Here is a 23,542-nt window from a genome sequence, read left to right on the forward strand (position 1 = left end):
TTCTCTCAAAAATATAATGTATGCAGACTTCTTCTGATGAGCGTTCGTTTGACCCTTTACTCACTTTATGTCAGTTTTATGATCCGAATAATCAACAACTATGGAAAAAGAAAACGAAATTCGTTTAAAATTATAAAAATATATAACTAAAAAGAAAAAAATTAGTACTAATGCCACTGATTTAAAATTTTCCATGAATATTTATTGTGTATGGGGGTTTTCAGTGGGGGTTTTCATTGTTTGCATTGCTTTACTGTTGCAGAATGGAAAGCACACCCAACCTGCGTGTGGAGGCTGGAGAGCTGGTGCTTAGGCCTTCTAAGCAGGCAGCCACCGTAGAGAAAGTCCAGAGAGAGGGCACGTTACCTGGCTGTGAGGGTGACTGTCTGGTGGGCTTTGGGGTCCACAAGAAGAGCACCTACAAGGAGCTCTATGAGGCTAAGGACAGGGAGAGGAAAAGGTAATATGTGCTTCTGCTTGCTTGTTATTGTATTGCTGTTTTGTATTTATTTTACTCTTATCATGTAAACTATTGTGTTTCTTATGTAGTTATGTGGAGTTCATCCGGCACAAGGGCACCAATACAGGCAGCAAGATGGACGCCCTGAAAAAGTACATCTTGCTGAGGGACCAGCAAAGGGAAAAAAAGTCATCCTCTGCATCCCAGCCTGCTGTCCCGCACCCTTCACGCCTGACTTCTCCTCCTCCCACCCAAAGCTCCCATTCCCAGCCAGCCACAGCACACAGTGAGTTTTTAGATCTATAAGTGGTGTAATTCTATGCACGTTCTAATGGAATTATGAATAACATTGTAATTTTTCTGCCCTCAGAGCCAACAGATGAAGATCTGCTGGCTTCAGCCATGGAGGTGGAGCCACAGTGTGAGTGTTTTGTTTTCTTTTGTGTGTAGAAAAAGCATGCTCACCTGATCTTATGTGATCACTAATACATTTCCTAACATCATATGGTATTGTTATGTAACCATAAATGTCTTCAAATTATTAAATCATTAGTACTAATTACAAAATTAAAATGATGTGTTCTTCACAGTACTTACACCAGCACCACCACCTTCAGCGCCGATCCGCTCACCTCGCTTGGAGCAAAGAGCCGCTCAAAGGCTGGTGTCAGCGGCTTCTGAGGTACAGTTTTCACACCAGAAGTTTGCACATATATATATATATATATATATATATATATATATATATATATATATATTATTATTAATTTACTCATTTTGTTTTTATTCATACATGACATATTTTTGTGTTCCTATAGGTTGTTCTCCCTGAGGCCTGGAAGCACTCCCTTCCAAAAGAACAACACGAGTGGATCGGCCGCTCCCTCTTCCGACGCCAGGGTGGAAGGGCAGCGCTGACAGATAACCTGCAGATGTGGTGGTACCCTCCCCAGCCTCGTCTGCAGTATCATCAGCCTCCAGCATCGCCGGACGTGTTCTTCACCTGGCCGCTGTGTTTGTGGATGCCCTACAGAATGTGGTCCTACAAGCTGATCTGCAGCTCGCCAGACTGCAGACGGTCTGGTCGGCGACTGACATCATGTGGGCTCTACAAGACAGTGAGGCGGGTGCTGAATTTACACGGCTGGTATTTTCTGGCAACAGAGTACCTGGAGTGTCAGCGCTGCCACAAGAAGCTCGCCGCGTGGTCCTATGACGTCCTGGACCAGCTGGATCCGGCTCACCGCAGGATGTTCCCAGCTATCCTCACTTACCGGTGAGTCATGAGAAAATTATTCTTACTGCAGGTGCAATTACCTACTAACATGTTACACCGTTAACTAGGATGTAATGGTAATAATGTAACTTAAATTACTTAAAAATAATATTTTTCTTAGTACTTTTAAAATTAATTACATGTAATAATTTGTACACAAAACAAGCTTCTGTAGTTTTTCCCCACGACACTGTGTCTGCCAGTCAAGGTTCTATACAGAATGTGTGAACGACCCACCCCCATTGATCTTTGCTTGACCTTTCAAAGGTGTCAAGCTCAGAACAATAACATTCCAACACCTTGAGACACCTAGCCTGACAGCTGAGGTTCTATTCAAGATGTGTTAACGGCCCCCCATTGAGCCTTGCTTGACCTTCGATAGATGTCAGTCTTAAAACAATATCAAAGTCTGTACAGTTTTTTTATCTTTTTGTATGGGAAACATCGCACCTTTCCTCTGCTCTGGAAAAGATAACACTTTAAAGGAACTTTAATAAACTCTTGTGATATGCATGTGGCAAAGTTGATGAGGGAGCGATCTCTCGGCAACAGCGTCTCTATGCTGTATCACAAGCTGTGTGAACAGCATAGTGAGGAATGGATGGAGAGGTCCCTGCAATATCTCTCTGTGTGTCACCGGTTCCATGGCACCACCACACAGCCCATCTCACCTCCACCACCCAAGCCGCCTGTACCAACCGCCAAGTGGCTCCTCTCTGTCCACGCAGAGGATATCCGGTCCCGGTATGGTGAGCTCAAAGCCAGGGTCACCTCTGTCTTTGGGTCCATCCTGAAGATGGCCTCCACAAAAAAGGTAACATATTAATCAAATATTAGTTTCAAAGGCCCAAATGTGTATATACAGGTGTAGATAAAAAATTCGTAGGTTATCTGTACTGAATTTTCTGTTTTCCAACAACAGGTGGCCAAAAAACTGGCAGGAGCTGCAGCTGGGACCGCAGCCTGGGTCACCAATGTGGGCAATGAGCACGGACAGGTCCTCATGTCTGTGCTCACCTCACACGAGGGTCAGGGACTGCTGCCCATGACCACAGGCCTGGTGAAGAGGTACGAGGCGGCTGGTGTCGCTCCCCCCACGCTCCTTTATGTGGACAGAGACTGCTGCTCTTCTGTGGGCACATCCAGAGCAGGTGCCATGTTCAGCGGCTGGAGTGATGTGGTGGTACGTCTCGATGTGTGGCACTTCATGCGGCGCTTCGCCGCTGGTCTGCACACTGACAGCCACCCGCTCTACGGTCTGTTCATGGCGAAGCTCTCTGCCTGCATTTTCGTCTGGGACGAGGGAGATGTGGCTCTGCTGAGGGAGGCCAAAATGAGGGAGCTAGAGCAACAGCATGGCATCAGAGGCCTCACTGATGACCAGCTAACCAGCAGGCTCACCTCCAGACAGTTGGCGCTGCACTGTCGACGCTGCACACGTGGCGTGGAGGAGACAGAGCAGCTAATCTGTACGTTGCTGGAGGCCTTCAAGGACGCCAGGGAAACCATGGGCATCCCCTTGGTGGACCAGGAGAGGATGGACGTCATATGGGACACGCAAAGACGCCATCTTCCCTGCATCCAGGACCCCCCTGGTGTGCAGCTGTACACCCAGACAGGAAGTATGACAAGGGGAGGGCTCACACTTCCTGTCTACCGCTGCGCTAGGGGTTTCACTTCCCTGGAGTCCTTCCACAACCACCTCAACCGCTTCATACCCGGTGAGATTACACACATCCACCTCAATGTTTTTTTTTGTGATTGTCTGTTTTTATCTCTTTTGTAATTATAAATTAGTGTTAATGTTTCCTTTTTTTTTTATCAGGAACGAGCGCTAACCTGGAAAATTTCCAGGCTTATCTGCTTGAGGGTTTGGAGCGGTGGAACGAGGACCGCGCTGCTGCTGCTGCTGCTGCTACCGTAATGGATGAGGGCCCGTCGTCCCTGCGCTGCTACAGTGCCTCGCTCCAGCACAGCCTCAATGAGCTCAGTCAGCGTCTTCTTGGCTGTAGTCTTGTACAAGACCATTCAAAGCCAGGACAGTACACGGGTATGTGTCTATAATGCCATGCTTTGTTGTTTTCTTTGTAATGCACAGGTGTCGGTTTTAAAACCTTGTTTTCAATTTAATTTTGTTTTGTCAGGCGAGCTCATCGGGGTGGAGTACCTGTGCTCGCAGCAGTCCTGGGAGTTCAGGGAGGACTTTGGGCGGGACCCAGATGCCCCAGATAGAATCCCAGATGACCTAGGGGAGGCAGAAGATGAGGGATTTGGGGATGAGGCAGAGGAGCAGGACCACACCATCTCCCCTCTTTCCTTAGTGTCCACCCAGGAAGCTGTACGCTTGTCTCAGGATTCAGCCTCACCCTCTCAGTCCTCCCAGGACCTGCCTCCTGAGCCCCAAGAAGATGTATGTATGCATGCAGGCATCCCTTGCCATGCCATCATATGGAGGACTTTTTTTATCCATCCACTAATTTCTTCTTTCTTCTTGTTAGGTGTGCAGAGGACCAGACGGGACACCAGGTTTTGACAGAGTGGTGGACCTGGCCAGGTACCTCGTCGAGCTGAGAGAAAAGCCTTGTGTCTCAGATAGGGAAGCCACTGACATTGTTCGGCTGTGGGACAGACTGCCGGACAGTGACAAAAAAGGTGTTTCCTATCCGACGAGACACAAGGGGAGACTCTTACAAGGCAGGTTTAAGGCCACCCACTCCAAAACCTCCACCTGTCATGGAAAGGAGAGCCTGAAGCGGTAAGTTAAATATTTGCACACAGAGCTTTAATAATGTAAATGACTATATGCTTTATAATTCCCTATTTTATTTTACAGGTGTGTGCTGGGGCAGGGGTCGGGCCCTGCGCAATGGCCCAATATTAGTCGAATTGTAGAGGCAGTATGTCTGGAGCTTTCCTCCATTCATCCAGCGGGGAAGGTGAAGTGGGGAGTTTCATTGAACCGCTGGGCTGCCGTTCTACACGACTACCAGGCCATACGGAGGCTGGTGGGGAACTGCCCAGCACTGAGGGGACGGGCAAGGATTCAGCTGTTTGAGGTCAATCAGCGGACGCTTTCTGTCTGGTAAGTAGTTTCTTTTTAAAGCCAGCTATAAAAGGAATTTTACAATTCTCATATTCTGTTCATCCTATTAATTGTGCCATTTTAAACAGGTACAACAACTACTGGAAGAAGCTGGAAGCAGACGTGCTGGCTCTGAGTGTGCCCTTGCCTCAGATCCGCATGGTGTCTAACACCCTTCTTCCTGTAGCCAAACAGAAGACGTCAGTGCCCGCTGCACCTCAATCAGCACTCAATCAGCGACATCCTCCCCCCGCATCAGCACCCGCCCTGTCTGCTCCACCGCCAGCGTCTCTCTCTGCTCCACCGCCGGCGTCACTCTCTGCTCCACCGGTAGCATCGCTCTCTGCTCCACCGCCGGCGTCACTCTCTGCTCCACCGGTAGCATCGCTCTCTGCTCCACCGCTGGCGTCACTCTCTGCTCCACCGGTAGCATCTCTCTCTGCTCCACCGCCGGCGTCACTCTCTGCTCCACCGGTAGCATCGCTCTCTGCTCCACTGCCGGCGTCACTCTCTGCTCCATCTTTGAGCAGAACAACTTTGTGGAGGAAGAGAAAGGCAGAAGAGTTTTTAGCCCAGAAGCAAGGGCTGCCCCCTCCACAGCAACGTGAAAGAAAAGATTACACATGCAGTCGATGTGGGCAGCCCAGAAAAAAAGAGTTTGGGCACACCAGGGTGGGCAGCTTCTTCTTCTGTGCCACAGCAGAGGGAAAGACTGTAGAAGAGTGGCTGCAGGAGAGGAGAAATGCTTCACTGTAAATAGTTATTTGTGTAAATATTGTAAATGTCCTGTTTCTTATTATTAAGGAATATTTAATTGCATTTAATAAAGAGCATGTAATTATTCCAAAGTGATTGTTCTTTATTTCAAAAGGTTTATCTGCCTTCATAACGGTCATATAAATTGTCCTTAATAATGATTATTTATTTTAGAACATTTAACGATTGTTCTTTTATTTGAGAACATTTATGTGCCCTCAATAAATGCCATGTTAATATATATCAAAACCTAATTTAGGGTTTACCTGCCTTCATGAGTCATGTAAATTTCCCTAAATTATAGTTTTTTACTTTTGCACATTTATTTGCCCTCATAAAAACCACGAAACAGTCCTTCTTTATTTCAGAATGCTTCTCTGTTAAAATAGGCCATGTCTGACCTATATATATAATTAATATATGTACGTATGTATTATTACATTTATACATATTTGTTGTACTTGTACAGATTTTAATTAAACAAAGGGTATATAGGGATCCCACAGTTAAGGCCATGTTAATAGTCTTAAATGCTTGTTCTTTATTTTAGAACACTTATTTTCTCCCATGAGGGTCATTAAACAGTCATAAAAGACTGTTCTTTATTTTAGAATGTTAATCTGCCTTCACAAAGGCCATGTTAACAGTCCTTAATGACATTTATAGAACATTTATTTGTCTTCATGAAGATCATGCTAATTGTCTTGCCCATTTATTTTATTTGTGGAGCTTTTTTATGTATTTAAATTATGCATTAGCATTCTATTATACCATGGTCTGGGTGAGTACTCGATTCTGGCTGCAGGATGTCCGTTAAAAAGTGACAGAGGACACCTAGTAAAGGAGTTCTGGTGAATCTGACTGTTTACCGTTCGAAATTAATAAATAAATGCGCTGGCTACATCAGCTGTGAGTAACCATGTTTACAATTTAAAAAAACCAGGGGGGTATAAAACAGAGTCAGACAAAGATGGAGAGACTCAAGAAGAAGTGACAACATGTAGAATGCAACAGGACGTCTCTGAATGGTTAGTTGATGAATTTATGTTTCTGATGTGGAGTTAACTATCTTCAATTAGCATAATTCTGTCATGATAATCTATAAATCGCTCCTATAGGAACTGTTGTGAGATGCACACAGAGTGACTTTTTATTGCATGTGAAAAGAAGGATGCTAAAGTTTGAGCTGACTCACAAATGTTCTTCTTATAAAACAACTTTTCCTCTTCTCAACATGGACTGCGTGTCCCGGGGGCGGGGTTTATGTACATTTTAGGGTTGCTGATGTCACTAACCTGGGAGGAATGTCGTGTAGTCCCTACCAGCCGTTTGTTGTAGTCCTTTTCTTTAAAAGCAAATAACTCCCTTTGCTTTGAACTTTGAGCATTGTAACTTTGCAGATGTTGTTTATGCTCAAACAGCAACATTTCACAGTTAGAAAAGTGAAATCGTGTTTTACCACCCCTTTAAGCATCAGAGCAGACACATGGCATTACTGTTCTGTGCAGAGATGCCACAGCATCCAGTTTGGCAAGTACCAGGGTCAAACTTTCCGTTGGCTCCTGGAGAACGACGTGGGCTACACCACGCAGTTGGTTGCCAGCCACCAGCGGGAGCGGGAGAAAAGTGCCTCCGACAGCCCCCTTATGGCCAACAAGGACGCACTCGCCCGGTACTCGTGCGCCCACCCTGCTTTTGCTGAGCAGCTGCGTTACCACCGGGTGCACGAGGAGGCCCGGGCTCGCGCCACTCAGCCCGGGTGTGAGGGCGAGGCGCTTGTTGGCTTTGGGGACTACAAGGAGGCCACCCTGAAGGACCTGTACGACTCCAAGGAGAAGCAGCACCAGAAGTAAGTCCTGTTGTGGTGAAGGGCAGTGAACTGTCGACAGGGTGCTGTGACTTGTTGATATGCGTGTTAATCTTTGATCATTGTCTTGCAGCTTTGTCAAGTGGCTACGGCGGAAGACACCGCAGCCTGGGACCTCGATGGACGCCGCCAGGAAGTACATCCTGGGCCGAGACGAGGAGCGGTCGGCAGAGGTGGCTGCTACCCCCCCACCTCCCACCAGCAGCAGCAGCAGCAGCAGCAGCAGCACCCCCACCACCAGCAGTGGCCCCAGCAAGGCCGCTGCTTCCACCGCGCTGCCGCCGCGCAAGCCGATCGCTCCCATGTTCTCGGCCCTACTGGGAAGGCGTCCAATGGCCCCAGGTGAGCTGCAGGCCAAGGTCAGGAAGCTGATGACCACACCAGCACGGCCTGCAGTTCCAGGTAGATCTCTTTCTTTCTCTTTAACACAACAGTGGTTCAGTGTACAGGATTAACTAACCATTGCCCTCCCACCCCACAGCGGTGTCTACATCCGTCAGAGACCAGTGCCCCTCGGTTCCGCCGCCGCCCCCCCCCCCCACAGAGGTGACGGACGAGGATCTGGTCCAGATGGCCACTGACTTAGAAACGGGTAACTGGCACCACACTGGACACGTCACACTGTAACATTTGCCCTCAATATATATTCTTCTGGCGGTATTTTTGTATTAACTGTAATGGTTTCATTTGATGGTCTCTACAGCTGATGCTTGAAGACCAAAGGTAGGTTTGGCAGGTAATGTAGCCGTCTTTGTCGGTGGTAGATGTGTAGAACGTAGTGGCAATGTAGATTTGCTTAACCACCTTCACATGTCTACTTCCCTTGGCCCTGCTGCATCTCTTGACATTCACCTTGTAGCACTAAACCATCTGCCCCATCACTGGCATGCTGTACGTCATCTAATTACTTGCATTCTGCACGTCATCTAATCACTGGCATGCTGCACGTCATTAACACTCAGACTCACTTAGTCTTGCCTGCCTGTGTGTTGCCCCATGACTATCATTGTGCTGATGCCATTTTGTTGTGTGTGAATGTGTCTGAAGCTCACGTACAGGTCCTTCAGACTCTCCCGCTGGTGGTGAGGCCTCCATCTCCACCTCCTCCGGCGTTGTCCTCCATCCCTCCCCCACCGCCACCACCTCGAGTTGCGGCTGCTCCACCTACGCTCGCGGTTCCGGCTCGGGCTCCGGCGTTGACCAGGGAGGAGCCCCGTCGCGTCTCCGTGGAGGAGACGCCATCTGGGGAGGCCACCCTGGCACCAGCGCCGGAGAAGAGGAAGAGGAAGGAGAGGAAAGTGGAGCAGCCCGCAACGCCCACTCCTGCTTCGGCTGAGGTACAAACACAAACACAGACACACACACACACACACACACACACACACACACACACCGTGCCCGTACTCATGGACGGCACAACTCAGTGAAGTTGACTGTCAAACTGCATGCAGCACCTCCTCTCAGCCTCCTTACAGTGTGTTTGTTTGTGTTGTTTTTTTCCCTCACAGTCCCGGTTGCCTGAGAGCTGGCGGACAGCTCTCACCGTGGAAGAGCAGGAGTGGATCGGCCGGGAGCTGTTCAAGACAGACAGCGAGGGGAGGACCAAACTCACCACAGACCTCAAGCTGTGGTGGGACCCCCCTCAGCCCCGGCCGAGTTACACTCAGCCATCCGCCTCACCAGCTGCCTTCTTCGCGTGTCGGCTGTTCCTCTGGACGCCCCTGCGTCTGTGGGGCGTCCGGCCGACATGCTGTAATAGGGCCCTCACCAAGTGTGGGCTCTACAGGACCATCCGGAGGGTCCTGGACATCGACGGCTGGTACTTGATGGCCACCGAGTACCTGGAGTGCCGTCGGTGTAAGAGGAAGGTAGCTGCCTGGTCGCAGGAGGTCGTGGGTCAGCTGGGAGAGGGGCATCGCGCCCTCTTCCCGGCAATCCTCACCTACAAGTAAGTAGCTGTCTGAACACTGTCACAGTATGTCTGTTTGTGGCGCCCTCTTCCCGGCAATCCTCACCTACAAGTAAGTAGCTGTCTGACCACTGTCACAGTGTGTCTGTGTGTTGCGCCCTCTTGCCGGCAATCCTCACCTACAAGTAAGTACCTGTCTGAACACTGTCACAGTGTGTCTGTGTGTGGCTCTTCTGTAACACATGATGTGCTCCTCTCTGTAGGCTCGCCTGCGACCGGCGGGTAATCATCCAGCTGCGTGAGCGTACTCGGGGGAACAGCGCCACGCAGCTGTACAAAAAACTCTGTGAGGCACACACAGAGGCCTGGATGCGGCGGTCCATACACTACCTCAGCGTCATGGAGCCCTTCACGTCGCGAGGTGTCGTGCGCATGTGCACCCCACCACCAAAACCGCCACCCGTGCCCCAGTACGCGTGGCTGTTAATGGTGTACTGCCACGACATCCTCTCCCGCCTGGAGGACGTGAAGGCCCGGGTCACCTCCGTCTTCGGAACGGTCTTGAAGATGGATTCGACCAAGAAGGTAAATGTGGTGCTATGTATGTATAAATATATATGTATATAAATGTGGTGCGGAGTATCACGCTCTGGCTATGTGCGTGCAGCCTTACTGAGATGCTTTATTCTTTCAAACAGGTGACCCGGAAGCTCGCCGGTGCTGCCGCCCAGACCGCAGCGTGGGCAACGAACGTCGGCAACGAGCACGGACAGGTGCTCATGTCCGTGCTCACGGACGCCGAGGGTGCCGGCCTGTTGTCCATGGCTGCGGGGTTAATGCGGCGGTATCGGGACGCTGGGGTGGAGCCGCCTCAGCTCCTCTACGTCGACCGGGACTGTTGTTCGTCCCACGGGGGATCCAAGACAGCTGACATGTTCGGGAAGTGGGACAAGCTGGTGGTCCGGCTGGACATCTGGCACCTGATGCGGCGGTTCGCGTCAGGTGCGTTGTGGCAAAAACAATAATTAAACAAACAGCATCACAGTAAGAGACATCATGGTTCCATAACTTGATGTAACATGCATTTTTCCATAACAGGTGTCACCACCGAGAGCCACCAGCTGTATAAACCCTTCCTGCAGCAGCTGTCTTCGTGCATCTTCCTGTGGGACCCAGAGGACGCAGCCCGGTTGCTCAAGGCGAAGAAGAGGATGCTTGAGGCGCAGGGGATGACCTTCTCGTCCGACGCCGGAGTGTGGAGGCACGTCAGCCGCAAGAATATGGCTCTCCATTGCCGTCGCCGCACGCGTGGAGCGGCGGAGACGGAGCGGCTGATCGGTGACCTCCTGGAAACCTTCGGCGGTGCCAACGGACGAGACACCATGGGGATTTCCCTGCTGGACCAAGACCGCATCCAGAAGATCTGGACGGAGCAGCGGCGCCACCTCCATTGCATCCAGGACCCGCCGGGCGTGGAGCTGTACACTGAGACCGGCAGGGTGACCAAGGGGGGGATCAGCCTGCCGGTGTACCGTTGTGCACGAGGCTCCACGTCCCTGGAGTCGTTCCACCTGCATCTCAACCGCTTCATTCCAGGTATGTTTCACATGCTTCACTGTCATGTCAATCTTTCACTGTCATCGACTCGCTGTCATTCACATTGTGTGCACTGAATAAACTGCTAAACAGATCTGTGTTCCTCCTCAGGAGAAAGTGCCAATCCCTGGCACTTCCAGGCATTTCTCCTGGAGGGGTTGACGCGGTGGAACGCCGACAGGGCGGCGTCCGTGGCACAGGAGGGACGGCCGCTGCTCCGCTCCTACAATGGCCCCCTGCAGCACTCCCTTGACCAGCTCAGCCAAAGGGTGCTTGGCACGAGTGTGGTCAAGGATTACACCAAGCCCAGGGAGTACACGGGTAAGAACACTCAAGCCACCGCGCTTACACGTGTCCACACTGAATGATATTTGTACCAGACTGACTGATGCGATTTGTGTTGTTGTACTTCAGGGGAACTCATCGGCATCGAGTACCTGTACTCCCAGACGGGCAGAGTGCTGCAGGACGTCAGCTTGGACCCTGACATTCCGGACGCGGGGGGGGACGTTCCCCAACTCGTCGAGGATGACGAGCTCGCCGACGGCCCGCAGGAGGTGGAGGACCTCACCCTGCACGTGCCTGGCGAGTTCCCAGCTCCTCAGACGGACCCGCGGTCAGGGCGACCGGCTGACGCACCCGCGCCCGAGCCATCCAGTCCACCGGTGCCCCCGAGCCCGCACCCCACTCCCCCGGCCGGTCCTCGCCAGAGCCTCAGCAGGCTGCTGAGGTAAGCACGCCACCTCTTTGTGGTCTGCGACTGCAGTGCATCTCGCATCACCAAAAACTGCGCTCGCTCTGTTCCATCCACCTGACTTATTGTTTTCCATCTCTTCTTGTGTGTCTGCAGGACTACAGAGGACCGGATGACCAGCCGGGGTACCTGGCCGTGGTCCAGTTGGCCACGGCCTTGGTGGGGTTGCGTCACGACCCGGCCTTGTCAGAGGGGAGGGTAGACGAGCTTATCAGGCTCTACGAGGCCCTGTCACCGTACGACAGGGCCCGAGTGGTTTACCCTCCCCGCTACAGGGACAGGCCAGCTCAGGGGCGCTTCATGGCAGCCAAGCCAAGCCGCCCCAGTATACCTGGTGTGGAAAGCTTGAGACGGTAAGGCTACGCTTCCATCATACATTTCCCTGGTGTACAAACAAGCTGCTTTATGTAATGTTGCCCATTATCATGCTCATATCTGTCATTGTTTTTGTCCATTGTCCACAGCTGCCTGGTCGGAGAGACCTCTGGACCTGCCAGCAGTCCCAGCGCAAGCCGGCTGGTAGAGGCAGTATGCACCCAGCTCTGCCGCTTGATCCCCTCGGGCAGCCGTGCGCGCGGTGCCCGGAGGTCGCGGTGGGACAGCATACTGCTTCGGTACCAGCACATCCGGGACCTTGTGCTGGGCCACCAGAGGCTGATGGCTCGGGCGCCCATACAGCTCTTTGAGCTGAACGCCAGGACCCTCTCGCTGTGGTATGTTTGATGCTTTTGATGTTATGGTAATGACATGCTTGAATGGCATGCTCTCAAAATTGTACATGTAACTAAAACACTACGTTGAAATCCGTTTTCAGGTTCACCAGGATGCAGCGGGAGAAGGAGAGGACTGTGCTAGCTTCAGGCGTTGCAGCAGAGGGACGACCACCAGCGGCAGCGGCAGCGGGTTCGGCGCCGTGCCCAGCAACAGCGGTGGATCGTTCTCCGGCAGCAGCAACAGGCCAGGCGAGGACAGCAGCGCCAAGGGCGGCGGGACCTCTGGCAGCAGCACCGGCCGTGGCAGCACCGGTGCCTGTTCTGCCAGCGCCAGTGCGCCCACTGGCGCCTTTACCGCCTGCCCCCTCAGCTGTTGTCCTGGCCATACCACCGGCTGCTGCAGCTGCAACAGGACCTTTTCCGGCAACACAGCCTCTCTTTCTGGACCTCTCACTGCCCCAGCAGAGTGTGAGGGTGCTCCCCATCCCAACGCTCCCTCGGACAACGCCAGCCCCACACGTCCTCCCTCTGCCGCTGGCCGCCGCACATCACGCCGGCCCTCGGCTGCCTGCACCACCTCCTGCTCCCCCTCCTCAGCCTCGCTCTGCGTACAAAACTGAATGGCTGAGGAGGAAGAGGGCTGAGCAGAGGGCAGCGGCAGGAACAGTCGTCGCTGCCCGGGCCGGCGTGCCACAAGAACAAAAGTGCAGGAGATGCGGCCAGCCAAAGCGGAGGGAGACCGGACACACCCGCTACGGCAATGTACATTTTTGCTCTGCCGCCGCAGCGGGTAAGAGTGTGGAGGACTGGCTGAGGGAGATGAAGGACCAGGGTCGAGCCCCGGACTGATTTCGCATTCTCGCTGGGGCAGGTGTATATAGTTGTTTCAGTGTTTGTTTGTTTGTTTTTTAAAGACATTGACTTTACCCTCCACAAGGACCGGGACCTTGCCGCGGTGTGGAGGCTTCCTACAAACACCGGTCCACACCTGCCACAACTTTTCTACAGCAAAAAAAACATTGTGTATCCCATTCACACCTGTATAACATTGCCATGCCTTTGTACTATTCTGATTCTTTGCACTGACAAGTTATATAGGCCTATACTGTGTGTGTATGCTGCCTATCATATGGCTTAAGAAAAAGAAAAGAAAACATTGTCTGTCCCATTCACACCTGTATAACACATTCACACCTGTATAACACATTGTCATGCATTTGTGCTGTTCTGATTTTATGCGCTGACAAGTTATATAGGCCTTTTGGACATGTGGGTATGTTCAATAATGTGGTCACTGTCTTTGGAGTTACGTCCAGTTGCCACTGGCTCTGTTGCCGCCGCGTTGGTACTTCACACTGTATGCTGCTGCATTATTTATCCATGCATGTCTGTAATGAGCCCTTATACTATGCGTCTGTCTGCTGTGATTGATGTGGTTTAAAATAAGAGGAATGAAGCCTTGTGCCACTGTTCTGCATCAATACCACTGTTCTGCATCTCGCCCCAGAACATTTATGCCATGTGTCTGCTCTGATGCTCTATTTGTATTATTATTATCATCATCATCATCATCAAAATCATCATGTTTTATTGTATTGTAGTTTGAAATAAATAATCTATTTCACACTGTAGTCTACTGCTGCTGTGTTTGGTGTTTTCTGCATCTATACATCATCATCATCAACAACAACTACAACAACAACAACAACTACTGATATTTAATTGATATTTTTTTTACTGAAGAAAAAGGTGAAACGAATAATACACGGCATGTAACTTTTATTTATACATTGAAATAAAATTATTGACATAATATAAATGTAATATAATGTTTAACATAACAAATTTTTATATATATGCAGAAAAAGGTGAAACAATATAAATACAATATATCTATGCAGAAAAGGGTGAAACAATATAAAAAGGGGAAACAATATGAATACAGTATATTATTTAACATAAACAATATAAATACAATATAATGTTTAACACAACAGATTTTAATATCTATGCAGAAAAAGGTGAAACAAATAACGCACGGCATGTTACTTTTATGTATACACATGAAATAGGCATAATATGAATATAATAGTGTGTAATATAATGTTTAATATTTGTGCTTCGGTCGGGATTCGATCCTACGCTTTGATGGTGTCTCGTTTGTACCGCGTTTGTGCGACTGGGCATGCGCGAAGGCACTAATGCGCATGCGCGAAAACAGAGAAGAACGATGGCGAAGCAGCATCCCCACCGCGCATTTTTCTCTGTTTTTGCGCATGCCCAGTAGCGCCTTTGCGCATGCCCAGTTGTACAATATATATATATGTATATATGTCAATCTCAAGTGCAATGCCAATTGCAACCTCACTCACTCACTTACTCACATCAATTATTCATATTAGCAATATTTGCTAAGTATATGGCAGTTTGTGATGTTTCAGAGACGTTCGTTCCAGAGACGTTGTTCGACGGTGCCTTTATCTGTGATGACGGACATTCGAATAAAGGGTGGGAATCATCAGTCAAAGAGTCCAATCTTTCTTAAACCAGGCAGCTACATATGGCAGTTTGTGATGTTTCAGAGACGTTCGTTCCTCCCCTAGGCGGTTCCTCCCATTGGCCGGGAGCCCTGCCTCGGCTCCTATTGGCCGAGGCCTCGTCGCCGGCGCCAACGTCGACTCCGACGTCATTCACTCGATTCACTCTGTCTGAATCACGAATTGCCCCGAAATAACCGGAAATAACCATCTTTTGCTGTTTTACTCCATTTAAAACAATATTTAACACAAACGTTTTTTTAAAAACGCTGCAATTTTCTGCACACGGATCATTTTTTAGCCTTTTTGCTCTCTTTTTTTGTGGGTTTTTCTACCCTGTATTTTTTCGTTGAGCACGTAAGTAAGCATATTTCTTTCCCTTTCTCTTGTTTTATCTGTATTGTATTTTTAAAAGAGGCACATAATAAGCCTTTTATCAAAGTGTACTGCATGCAGAAGAGGCGGGTGAAAAAAAATTGGGGTGATGCCGAGTCGTTACGTTGGAATGACGTTTGACCCGCCTAAACCTTATAATTCTGTATAAAAAGTACAGTTTCATTCATGATTTTCATCGACACCCAGTAAAGTGCAGGTTTTCTTTCTTTTAACTATGTGCAATGCATGCAGAAGTGGCGTGAGAAAAACAATGGGCTAATATATCGAGCAGTTCATAAGCAGCTGACGTAAAACATATAATTCTGTATAAAATGTACAGTTTCATTCATGATTTTCATCGACGCCAGTAAATCCACTTTTTTTTCTCTCAAAAATATAATGTATGCAGACTTCTTCTGATGAGCGTTCGTTTGACCCTTTACTCACTTTATGTCAGTTTTATGATCCGAATAATCAACAACTATGGAAAAAGAAAACGAAATTCGTTTAAAATTATAAAAATATATAACTAAAAAGAAAAAAATTAGTACTAATGCCACTGATTTAAAATTTTCCATGAATATTTATTGTGTATGGGGGTTTTCAGTGGGGGTTTTCATTGTTTGCATTGCTTTACTGTTGCAGAATGGAAAGCACACCCAACCTGCGTGTGGAGGCTGGAGAGCTGGTGCTTAGGCCTTCTAAGCAGGCAGCCACCGTAGAGAAAGTCCAGAGAGAGGGCACGTTACCTGGCTGTGAGGGTGACTGTCTGGTGGGCTTTGGGGTCCACAAGAAGAGCACCTACAAGGAGCTCTATGAGGCTAAGGACAGGGAGAGGAAAAGGTAATATGTGCTTCTGCTTGCTTGTTATTGTATTGCTGTTTTGTATTTATTTTACTCTTATCATGTAAACTATTGTGTTTCTTATGTAGTTATGTGGAGTTCATCCGGCACAAGGGCACCAATACAGGCAGCAAGATGGACGCCCTGAAAAAGTACATCTTGCTGAGGGACCAGCAAAGGGAAAAAAAGTCATCCTCTGCATCCCAGCCTGCTGTCCCGCACCCTTCACGCCTGACTTCTCCTCCTCCCACCCAAAGCTCCCATTCCCAGCCAGCCACAGCACACAGTGAGTTTTTAGATCTATAAGTGGTGTAATTCTATGCACGTTCTAATGGAATTATGAATAACATTGTAATTTTTCTGCCCTCAGAGCCAACAGATGAAGATCTGCTGGCTTCAGCCATGGAGGTGGAGCCACAGTGTGAGTGTTTTGTTTTCTTTTGTGTGTAGAAAAAGCATGCTCACCTGATCTTATGTGATCACTAATACATTTCCTAACATCATATGGTATTGTTATGTAACCATAAATGTCTTCAAATTATTAAATCATTAGTACTAATTACAAAATTAAAATGATGTGTTCTTCACAGTACTTACACCAGCACCACCACCTTCAGCGCCGATCCGCTCACCTCGCTTGGAGCAAAGAGCCGCTCAAAGGCTGGTGTCAGCGGCTTCTGAGGTACAGTTTTCACACCAGAAGTTTGCACATATATATATATATATATATATATATATATATATATATATATATATATTTACTCATTTTGTTTTTATTCATACATGACATATTTTTGTGTTCCTATAGGTTGTTCTCCCTGAGGCCTGGAAGCACTCCCTTCCAAAAGAACAACACGAGTGGATCGGCCGCTCCCTCTTCCGACGCCAGGGTGGAAGGGCAGCGCTGACAGATAACCTGCAGATGTGGTGGTACCCTCCCCAGCCTCGTCTGCAGTATCATCAGCCTCCAGCATCGCCGGACGTGTTCTTCACCTGGCCGCTGTGTTTGTGGATGCCCTACAGAATGTGGTCCTACAAGCTGATCTGCAGCTCGCCAGACTGCAGACGGTCTGGTCGGCGACTGACATCATGTGGGCTCTACAAGACAGTGAGGCGGGTGCTGAATTTACACGGCTGGTATTTTCTGGCAACAGAGTACCTGGAGTGTCAGCGCTGCCACAAGAAGCTCGCCGCGTGGTCCTATGACGTCCTGGACCAGCTGGATCCGGCTCACCGCAGGATGTTCCCAGCTATCCTCACTTACCGGTGAGTCATGAGAAAATTATTCTTACTGCAGGTGCAATTACCTACTAACATGTTACACCGTTAACTAGGATGTAATGGTAATAATGTAACTTAAATTACTTAAAAATAATATTTTTCTTAGTACTTTTAAAATTAATTACATGTAATAATTTGTACACAAAACAAGCTTCTGTAGTTTTTCCCCACGACACTGTGTCTGCCAGTCAAGGTTCTATACAGAATGTGTGAACGACCCACCCCCATTGATCTTTGCTTGACCTTTCAAAGGTGTCAAGCTCAGAACAATAACATTCCAACACCTTGAGACACCTAGCCTGACAGCTGAGGTTCTATTCAAGATGTGTTAACGGCCCCCCATTGAGCCTTGCTTGACCTTCGATAGATGTCAGTCTTAAAACAATATCAAAGTCTGTACAGTTTTTTTATCTTTTTGTATGGGAAACATCGCACCTTTCCTCTGCTCTGGAAAAGATAACACTTTAAAGGAACTTTAATAAACTCTTGTGATATGCATGTGGCAAAGTTGATGAGGGAGCGATCTCTCGGCAACAGCGTCTCTATGCTGTATCACAAGCTGTGTGAACAGCATAGTGAGGAATGGATGGAGAGGTCCCTGCAATATCTCTCTGTGTGTCACCGGTTCCATGGCACCACCACACAGCCCATCTCACCTCCACCACCCAAGCCGCCTGTACCAACCGCCAAGTGGCTCCTCTCTGTCCACGCAGAGGATATCCGGTCCCGGTATGGTGAGCTCAAAGCCAGGGTCACCTCTGTCTTTGGGTCCATCCTGAAGATGGCCTCCACAAAAAAGGTAACATATTAATCAAATATTAGTTTCAAAGGCCCAAATGTGTATATACAGGTGTAGATAAAAAATTTGTAGGTTATCTGTACTGAATTTTCTGTTTTCCAACAACAGGTGGCCAAAAAACTGGCAGGAGCTGCAGCTGGGACCGCAGCCTGGGTCACCAATGTGGGCAATGAGCACGGACAGGTCCTCATGTCTGTGCTCACCTCACACGAGGGTCAGGGACTGCTGCCCATGACCACAGGCCTGGTGAAGAGGTACGAGGCGGCTGGTGTCGCTCCCCCCACGCTCCTTTATGTGGACAGAGACTGCTGCTCTTCTGTGGGCACATCCAGAGCAGGTGCCATGTTCAGCGGCTGGAGTGATGTGGTGGTACGTCTCGATGTGTGGCACTTCATGCGGCGCTTCGCCGCTGGTCTGCACACTGACAGCCACCCGCTCTACGGTCTGTTCATGGCGAAGCTCTCTGCCTGCATTTTCGTCTGGGACGAGGGAGATGTGGCTCTGCTGAGGGAGGCCAAAATGAGGGAGCTAGAGCAACAGCATGGCATCAGAGGCCTCACTGATGACCAGCTAACCAGCAGGCTCACCTCCAGACAGTTGGCGCTGCACTGTCGACGCTGCACACGTGGCGTGGAGGAGACAGAGCAGCTAATCTGTACGTTGCTGGAGGCCTTCAAGGACGCCAGGGAAACCATGGGCATCCCCTTGGTGGACCAGGAGAGGATGGACGTCATATGGGACACGCAAAGACGCCATCTTCCCTGCATCCAGGACCCCCCTGGTGTGCAGCTGTACACCCAGACAGGAAGTATGACAAGGGGAGGGCTCACACTTCCTGTCTACCGCTGCGCTAGGGGTTTCACTTCCCTGGAGTCCTTCCACAACCACCTCAACCGCTTCATACCCGGTGAGATTACACACATCCACCTCAATGTTTTTTTTTGTGATTGTCTGTTTTTATCTCTTTTGTAATTATAAATTAGTGTTAATGTTTCCTTTTTTTTTTATCAGGAACGAGCGCTAACCTGGAAAATTTCCAGGCTTATCTGCTTGAGGGTTTGGAGCGGTGGAACGAGGACCGCGCTGCTGCTGCTGCTGCTGCTACCGTAATGGATGAGGGCCCGTCGTCCCTGCGCTGCTACAGTGCCTCGCTCCAGCACAGCCTCAATGAGCTCAGTCAGCGTCTTCTTGGCTGTAGTCTTGTACAAGACCATTCAAAGCCAGGACAGTACACGGGTATGTGTCTATAATGCCATGCTTTGTTGTTTTCTTTGTAATGCACAGGTGTCGGTTTTAAAACCTTGTTTTCAATTTAATTTTGTTTTGTCAGGCGAGCTCATCGGGGTGGAGTACCTGTGCTCGCAGCAGTCCTGGGAGTTCAGGGAGGACTTTGGGCGGGACCCAGATGCCCCAGATAGAATCCCAGATGACCTAGGGGAGGCAGAAGATGAGGGATTTGGGGATGAGGCAGAGGAGCAGGACCACACCATCTCCCCTCTTTCCTTAGTGTCCACCCAGGAAGCTGTACGCTTGTCTCAGGATTCAGCCTCACCCTCTCAGTCCTCCCAGGACCTGCCTCCTGAGCCCCAAGAAGATGTATGTATGCATGCAGGCATCCCTTGCCATGCCATCATATGGAGGACTTTTTTTATCCATCCACTAATTTCTTCTTTCTTCTTGTTAGGTGTGCAGAGGACCAGACGGGACACCAGGTTTTGACAGAGTGGTGGACCTGGCCAGGTACCTCGTCGAGCTGAGAGAAAAGCCTTGTGTCTCAGATAGGGAAGCCACTGACATTGTTCGGCTGTGGGACAGACTGCCGGACAGTGACAAAAAAGGTGTTTCCTATCCGACGAGACACAAGGGGAGACTCTTACAAGGCAGGTTTAAGGCCACCCACTCCAAAACCTCCACCTGTCATGGAAAGGAGAGCCTGAAGCGGTAAGTTAAATATTTGCACACAGAGCTTTAATAATGTAAATGACTATATGCTTTATAATTCCCTATTTTATTTTACAGGTGTGTGCTGGGGCAGGGGTCGGGCCCTGCGCAATGGCCCAATATTAGTCGAATTGTAGAGGCAGTATGTCTGGAGCTTTCCTCCATTCATCCAGCGGGGAAGGTGAAGTGGGGAGTTTCATTGAACCGCTGGGCTGCCGTTCTACACGACTACCAGGCCATACGGAGGCTGGTGGGGAACTGCCCAGCACTGAGGGGACGGGCAAGGATTCAGCTGTTTGAGGTCAATCAGCGGACGCTTTCTGTCTGGTAAGTAGTTTCTTTTTAAAGCCAGCTATAAAAGGAATTTTACAATTCTCATATTCTGTTCATCCTATTAATTGTGCCATTTTAAACAGGTACAACAACTACTGGAAGAAGCTGGAAGCAGACGTGCTGGCTCTGAGTGTGCCCTTGCCTCAGATCCGCATGGTGTCTAACACCCTTCTTCCTGTAGCCAAACAGAAGACGTCAGTGCCCGCTGCACCTCAATCAGCACTCAATCAGCGACATCCTCCCCCCGCATCAGCACCCGCCCTGTCTGCTCCACCGCCAGCGTCTCTCTCTGCTCCACCGCCGGCGTCACTCTCTGCTCCACCGGTAGCATCGCTCTCTGCTCCACCGCCGGCGTCACTCTCTGCTCCACCGGTAGCATCGCTCTCTGCTCCACCGCTGGCGTCACTCTCTGCTCCACCGGTAGCATCTCTCTCTGCTCCACCGCCGGCGTCACTCTCTGCTCCACCGGTAGCATCGCTCTCTGCTCCACTGCCGGCGTCACTCTCTGCTCCATCTTTGAGCAGAACAACTTTGTGGAGGAAGAGAAAGGCAGAAGAGTTTTTAGCCCAGAAGCAAGGGCTGCCCCCTCCACAGCAACGTGAAAGAAAAGATTACACATGCAGTCGATGTGGGCAGCCCAGAAAAAAAGAGTTTGGGCACACCAGGGTGGGCAGCTTCTTCTTCTGTGCCACAGCAGAGGGAAAGACTGTAGAAGAGTGGCTGCAGGAGAGGAGAAATGCTTCACTGTAAATAGTTATTTGTGTAAATATTGTAAATGTCCTGTTTCTTATTATTAAGGAATATTTAATTGCATTTAATAAAGAGCATGTAATTATTCCAAAGTGATTGTTCTTTATTTCAAAAGGTTTATCTGCCTTCATAACGGTCATATAAATTGTCCTTAATAATGATTATTTATTTTAGAACATTTAACGATTGTTCTTTTATTTGAGAACATTTATGTGCCCTCAATAAATGCCATGTTAATATATATCAAAACCTAATTTAGGGTTTACCTGCCTTCATGAGTCATGTAAATTTCCCTAAATTATAGTTTTTTACTTTTGCACATTTATTTGCCCTCATAAAAACCACGAAACAGTCCTTCTTTATTTCAGAATGCTTCTCTGTTAAAATAGGCCATGTCTGACCTATATATATAATTAATATATGTACGTATGTATTATTACATTTATACATATTTGTTGTACTTGTACAGATTTTAATTAAACAAAGGGTATATAGGGATCCCACAGTTAAGGCCATGTTAATAGTCTTAAATGCTTGTTCTTTATTTTAGAACACTTATTTTCTCCCATGAGGGTCATTAAACAGTCATAAAAGACTGTTCTTTATTTTAGAATGTTAATCTGCCTTCACAAAGGCCATGTTAACAGTCCTTAATGACATTTATAGAACATTTATTTGTCTTCATGAAGATCATGCTAATTGTCTTGCCCATTTATTTTATTTGTGGAGCTTTTTTATGTATTTAAATTATGCATTAGCATTCTATTATACCATGGTCTGGGTGAGTACTCGATTCTGGCTGCAGGATGTCCGTTAAAAAGTGACAGAGGACACCTAGTAAAGGAGTTCTGGTGAATCTGACTGTTTACCGTTCGAAATTAATAAATAAATGCGCTGGCTACATCAGCTGTGAGTAACCATGTTTACAATTTAAAAAAACCAGGGGGGTATAAAACAGAGTCAGACAAAGATGGAGAGACTCAAGAAGAAGTGACAACATGTAGAATGCAACAGGACGTCTCTGAATGGTTAGTTGATGAATTTATGTTTCTGATGTGGAGTTAACTATCTTCAATTAGCATAATTCTGTCATGATAATCTATAAATCGCTCCTATAGGAACTGTTGTGAGATGCACACAGAGTGACTTTTTATTGCATGTGAAAAGAAGGATGCTAAAGTTTGAGCTGACTCACAAATGTTCTTCTTATAAAACAACTTTTCCTCTTCTCAACATGGACTGCGTGTCCCGGGGGCGGGGTTTATGTACATTTTAGGGTTGCTGATGTCACTAACCTGGGAGGAATGTCGTGTAGTCCCTACCAGCCGTTTGTTGTAGTCCTTTTCTTTAAAAGCAAATAACTCCCTTTGCTTTGAACTTTGAGCATTGTAACTTTGCAGATGTTGTTTATGCTCAAACAGCAACATTTCACAGTTAGAAAAGTGAAATCGTGTTTTACCACCCCTTTAAGCATCAGAGCAGACACATGGCATTACTGTTCTGTGCAGAGATGCCACAGCATCCAGTTTGGCAAGTACCAGGGTCAAACTTTCCGTTGGCTCCTGGAGAACGACGTGGGCTACACCACGCAGTTGGTTGCCAGCCACCAGCGGGAGCGGGAGAAAAGTGCCTCCGACAGCCCCCTTATGGCCAACAAGGACGCACTCGCCCGGTACTCGTGCGCCCACCCTGCTTTTGCTGAGCAGCTGCGTTACCACCGGGTGCACGAGGAGGCCCGGGCTCGCGCCACTCAGCCCGGGTGTGAGGGCGAGGCGCTTGTTGGCTTTGGGGACTACAAGGAGGCCACCCTGAAGGACCTGTACGACTCCAAGGAGAAGCAGCACCAGAAGTAAGTCCTGTTGTGGTGAAGGGCAGTGAACTGTCGACAGGGTGCTGTGACTTGTTGATATGCGTGTTAATCTTTGATCATTGTCTTGCAGCTTTGTCAAGTGGCTACGGCGGAAGACACCGCAGCCTGGGACCTCGATGGACGCCGCCAGGAAGTACATCCTGGGCCGAGACGAGGAGCGGTCGGCAGAGGTGGCTGCTACCCCCCCACCTCCCACCAGCAGCAGCAGCAGCAGCAGCAGCAGCACCCCCACCACCAGCAGTGGCCCCAGCAAGGCCGCTGCTTCCACCGCGCTGCCGCCGCGCAAGCCGATCGCTCCCATGTTCTCGGCCCTACTGGGAAGGCGTCCAATGGCCCCAGGTGAGCTGCAGGCCAAGGTCAGGAAGCTGATGACCACACCAGCACGGCCTGCAGTTCCAGG

General features: G+C 49.0%; 4 protein-coding genes across 6 annotated transcripts; all 4 read left to right on the forward strand.

Annotated features, from left to right (window-relative positions):
• The first annotated feature begins 741 nt into the window (after positions 1-741).
• LOC143753433 (uncharacterized) lies at positions 742-1,740 on the forward strand. The gene is made up of 3 exons (XM_077245740.1): positions 742-881; positions 1,051-1,142; positions 1,279-1,740. The coding sequence occupies exons 1-3, from the start codon at positions 800-802 to the stop codon at positions 1,738-1,740; spliced, it is 636 nt and encodes a 211-aa protein (XP_077101855.1). The 5' UTR covers positions 742-799.
• Positions 1,741-2,266: 526 nt separating this feature from the next.
• LOC143753437 (uncharacterized) lies at positions 2,267-5,666 on the forward strand. 2 transcript variants are annotated; one of them, XM_077245744.1, is made up of 8 exons: positions 2,295-2,550; positions 2,659-3,457; positions 3,562-3,786; positions 3,881-4,146; positions 4,235-4,491; positions 4,570-4,818; positions 4,908-5,388; positions 5,461-5,666. In XM_077245744.1, exons 1-8 carry the CDS (start codon positions 2,296-2,298, stop codon positions 5,572-5,574), a joined length of 2,646 nt encoding a protein of 881 aa, XP_077101859.1. In that variant the 5' UTR covers position 2,295; the 3' UTR covers positions 5,575-5,666. The 2 variants fall into 2 exon arrangements, with proteins under 2 accessions (XP_077101858.1, XP_077101859.1); XM_077245743.1 differs by having other exon boundaries at positions 2,267-2,550; positions 4,908-5,666.
• Positions 5,667-16,441: 10,775 nt separating this feature from the next.
• LOC143753434 (uncharacterized) lies at positions 16,442-17,438 on the forward strand. The gene is made up of 3 exons (XM_077245741.1): positions 16,442-16,589; positions 16,759-16,850; positions 16,977-17,438. Exons 1-3 carry the CDS (start codon positions 16,508-16,510, stop codon positions 17,436-17,438), a joined length of 636 nt encoding a protein of 211 aa, XP_077101856.1. The 5' UTR covers positions 16,442-16,507.
• A 526-nt stretch (positions 17,439-17,964) lies between these two features.
• On the forward strand, positions 17,965-21,364 carry LOC143753438 (uncharacterized). Of its 2 annotated transcripts, XM_077245746.1 has the most exons (8): positions 17,993-18,248; positions 18,357-19,155; positions 19,260-19,484; positions 19,579-19,844; positions 19,933-20,189; positions 20,268-20,516; positions 20,606-21,086; positions 21,159-21,364. In XM_077245746.1, exons 1-8 carry the CDS (start codon positions 17,994-17,996, stop codon positions 21,270-21,272), a joined length of 2,646 nt encoding a protein of 881 aa, XP_077101861.1. In that variant the 5' UTR covers position 17,993; the 3' UTR covers positions 21,273-21,364. The 2 variants fall into 2 exon arrangements, with proteins under 2 accessions (XP_077101860.1, XP_077101861.1); XM_077245745.1 differs by having other exon boundaries at positions 17,965-18,248; positions 20,606-21,364.
• Positions 21,365-23,542: the final 2,178 nt, after the last annotated feature.

The sequence above is a fragment of the Siphateles boraxobius genome, unplaced genomic scaffold (genome assembly GCF_051911475.1).
Source record: "Siphateles boraxobius isolate OS27281-9 unplaced genomic scaffold, OSU_SipBor_1 286, whole genome shotgun sequence".
Taxonomy (NCBI): Eukaryota; Metazoa; Chordata; class Actinopteri; order Cypriniformes; family Leuciscidae; genus Siphateles; species Siphateles boraxobius.

Excerpts from the sequence above, each read along its gene's own strand:
- LOC143753437 (XM_077245743.1), top strand. The coding sequence starts at position 2,296 with ATGCTGTATCACAAGCTGTGTGAACAGCATAGTGAGGAATGGATGGAG. Across the intron at positions 4,147-4,234 it reads CTCCTGAGCCCCAAGAAGAT|GTGTGCAGAGGACCAGACGG; the intron begins GTATGTATGCAT and ends TCTTCTTGTTAG. Across the intron at positions 4,492-4,569 it reads GGAAAGGAGAGCCTGAAGCG|GTGTGTGCTGGGGCAGGGGT; the intron begins GTAAGTTAAATA and ends TTTATTTTACAG.
- LOC143753433 (XM_077245740.1), top strand. The coding sequence starts at position 800 with ATGAATAACATTGTAATTTTTCTGCCCTCAGAGCCAACAGATGAAGAT. Across the intron at positions 882-1,050 it reads CATGGAGGTGGAGCCACAGT|TACTTACACCAGCACCACCA; the intron begins GTGAGTGTTTTG and ends TGTTCTTCACAG. Across the intron at positions 1,143-1,278 it reads TGGTGTCAGCGGCTTCTGAG|GTTGTTCTCCCTGAGGCCTG; the intron begins GTACAGTTTTCA and ends GTGTTCCTATAG.
- LOC143753434 (XM_077245741.1), top strand. The coding sequence starts at position 16,508 with ATGAATAACATTGTAATTTTTCTGCCCTCAGAGCCAACAGATGAAGAT. Across the intron at positions 16,590-16,758 it reads CATGGAGGTGGAGCCACAGT|TACTTACACCAGCACCACCA; the intron begins GTGAGTGTTTTG and ends TGTTCTTCACAG. Across the intron at positions 16,851-16,976 it reads TGGTGTCAGCGGCTTCTGAG|GTTGTTCTCCCTGAGGCCTG; the intron begins GTACAGTTTTCA and ends GTGTTCCTATAG.
- LOC143753438 (XM_077245745.1), top strand. The coding sequence starts at position 17,994 with ATGCTGTATCACAAGCTGTGTGAACAGCATAGTGAGGAATGGATGGAG. Across the intron at positions 18,249-18,356 it reads AGATGGCCTCCACAAAAAAG|GTGGCCAAAAAACTGGCAGG; the intron begins GTAACATATTAA and ends TTCCAACAACAG. Across the intron at positions 19,156-19,259 it reads CCTCAACCGCTTCATACCCG|GAACGAGCGCTAACCTGGAA; the intron begins GTGAGATTACAC and ends TTTTTTTATCAG.